General features: G+C 40.2%; 1 protein-coding gene across 1 annotated transcript; it reads left to right on the top strand.

Annotated features, from left to right (window-relative positions):
* Nucleotides 1–670: 670 nt before the first annotated feature.
* On the top strand, nucleotides 671–2,173 carry LOC123216324. The gene is made up of 4 exons (XM_044636761.1): nucleotides 671–1,288; nucleotides 1,352–1,664; nucleotides 1,737–1,956; nucleotides 2,023–2,173. The coding sequence occupies exons 1-4, from the start codon at nucleotides 671–673 to the stop codon at nucleotides 2,171–2,173; spliced, it is 1,302 nt and encodes a 433-aa protein (XP_044492696.1).
* The last annotated feature ends 365 nt before the right edge of the window (nucleotides 2,174–2,538 follow it).

Raw genomic sequence — 2,538 nt, 5'->3', positions numbered from 1 at the left:
TCGAACATCAAACCAGTCATTAGTGCAAACTTTACAAGGCTAAACATAACATCAACATTGTTTATTCTGAACCAAAGTTCTCTCACCGGGTCCTTACGATTAATTATATAAAATAACTCCAAATGAATAAAAACAATGTTAAATTGAATATCCTCCAATTCCAATAAATGCCCAAAATATGTCATCCAAAACATCTTTTTCTGAGTCATCATTAGTTCTCGGGGTTTGGTGACGACATATTTTGGGGTTTGGTGACGACATATACGGTGTTCCGAGCCAAGACGCTGGCAAAAGTCAAAGTCATCCTTGCTACAATTAGGCTGAATGTAGCACAAGACGTCATGGCTTTTTGAATATTAGAGCATATTCAAGTAACATCCATAATCCAAATCCATTTCAATGGGTTCCTAAGCCTGCTGTTGATGTTGAGAATACAGGTATTACTAACCGGGCAACACAAAGGGGCAATCGTTTGCAAATAATGGGTTTTTATAACTCCAAGGCTGAATTGAGAGCACTATTTCGAACGTATGCCTTGGAGAACGGAATTCAGTGGAAGGTTGGTCACTCCGATAACATACGGTACGAGCTTAGGTGCGTACACCCACAATGTAAATGGCGGGCACGAGCGACGAGAGAGCAAGACGGAGACTATTAGGTCTTACGATGTATGGATGAGACCCACACTTGTCCGCGAGATCAAATATTGCCACATCATAGACAAGCAGGTGCCGAATCATTAGGTAACATACTTAAGTCCATGTTCGTGGTTGATCGTATTTATCGACCAAAGGAAATTATTTCAGACATGGCAGATAGGTATCGGATTGACATATCGTACACGCAAGCATGGCGTGCCAAAACATATGCAATAAATGCATTACGAGGATCTCCGAAAGAGTCTTTCGGTATATTACGTGAGTACTGTCATAATTTGGAGCTTAAAAACCCAGGAACTATGGCACGTATTGATGTCGATCTGGAAAATAGGTTCAAGTTTTTTTTCATGTGTATGGGGTGTTCTATACGAGGGTTCCAACAATTCTGTCGTCCGGTGATATGCATTAATGCTTCACACTTAAAAGGAAAGTATCTTGGGTCTCTTTTCATTGTTGTTGCCAAGGACGGTAATAATCAAATTTACCCACTTGCATTCGGTATTGGGCACAAAGAGGGACTAGATACATGGACGCCGTTTTTGACGTACCTTCGCATGTGCATTAGTGATTTGCCAGATTTGGCTATTATTTCTGATCGTCATCATTCAATAATTGCGGCGGTCGCGAACGTAATGCCTCACACTCGTCATAGGTTTTGTAATTTCCATATCAAGGGTAACATGCGTTCGTAGTTCAAAAATACTAAACATATTGAAGGACTATTTTGGAGAGCTGCTAAGGCATATCGTCTCACGGACTTTCAAGCCGCTATGAATAGAATTGCTAGAGTAAATCCCACTACAGCAACCTATTTGACCGACATTGGGTATGACAGATGGGCACGTGCGCACTTTGGAGGATGGTGGTACAATATTATAACGACCAATATTGCTGAGTCCTTTAATGCTTTAACACGGACTGCTCGCGCTTTGCCTATCACTATATTGGTAGAGTTTCTTCGAAGCACGCTACAACATTGGTTTTTCAATAGGCGAAACATGGCTGGTGTGTATGACTCAAATTTATTATGATATTTCCATTTTTTCACCCCATTTATTTTAGTTGTTTTTTTTGCAGGTGAGAGATCTCACCCGTTAACACCATGGGCTGAGGACAAGCTTGCTCGGCATGTGTTCAAATCTGCCAACATGATTGTTAAACCAATAAACATGCAACAATACGAAGTTCATGACTCACGCCAACAAGTTTTCATCGTGAATCTTCTATATCGAACGTGTGATTGTGGAAAATTTCAACGATCCCAGATTCCATGTGCACACGCTGCTGCTATCGCAAAGTATAATAACCTATCAAACTGTGTAGGCTAGGTCAGTACATACTACTCTACTGAATATTTACGTAGGGTATACGAGGAAGATATTAATCCACTAGGGGATCAATCAACTTGGGCACCATCAAATTTGCCTGTGATTTTTCCTCCAGTGATGAAGCAACGAATGTCTGGTCGCCCTTCCAGTCATGCAAGAAGACCTTCACAAGGAGAAGAAGTTTGACAACAATACTGTAGTCGATGTCACCAACCTGGTCATACTCGTTTGAGATGTCCGAGTCCAGCACCAGTGCCTGTGGTTAGCTCATACCGCACACCCAGTAACACATGAACTCGAGGTCGTCGTACTGATGGTGCAACCCATACAGTCGACTAGGTTACCATGTTGGATCTTCTATTGGGTTTTGTACATGTACACAATGACAATGGACTTTAATATATTGCATGTTTAATTTAATGTAATTTATCTATTATGGTCTATACAATTTTTAATGTCTTGCATTTTATTATCGTTTTTGTTAGCCTATCATTTTTTATTATTGGTGTGATAATCTGTTTATATATATATAATTATGAAAGACCATCATG

This window comes from Mangifera indica, chromosome 5 (genome assembly GCF_011075055.1).
Source record: "Mangifera indica cultivar Alphonso chromosome 5, CATAS_Mindica_2.1, whole genome shotgun sequence".
NCBI classification, from domain to species: domain Eukaryota; kingdom Viridiplantae; phylum Streptophyta; class Magnoliopsida; order Sapindales; family Anacardiaceae; genus Mangifera; species Mangifera indica.
This window is presented reverse-complemented; position numbering and strand designations above follow the sequence as displayed.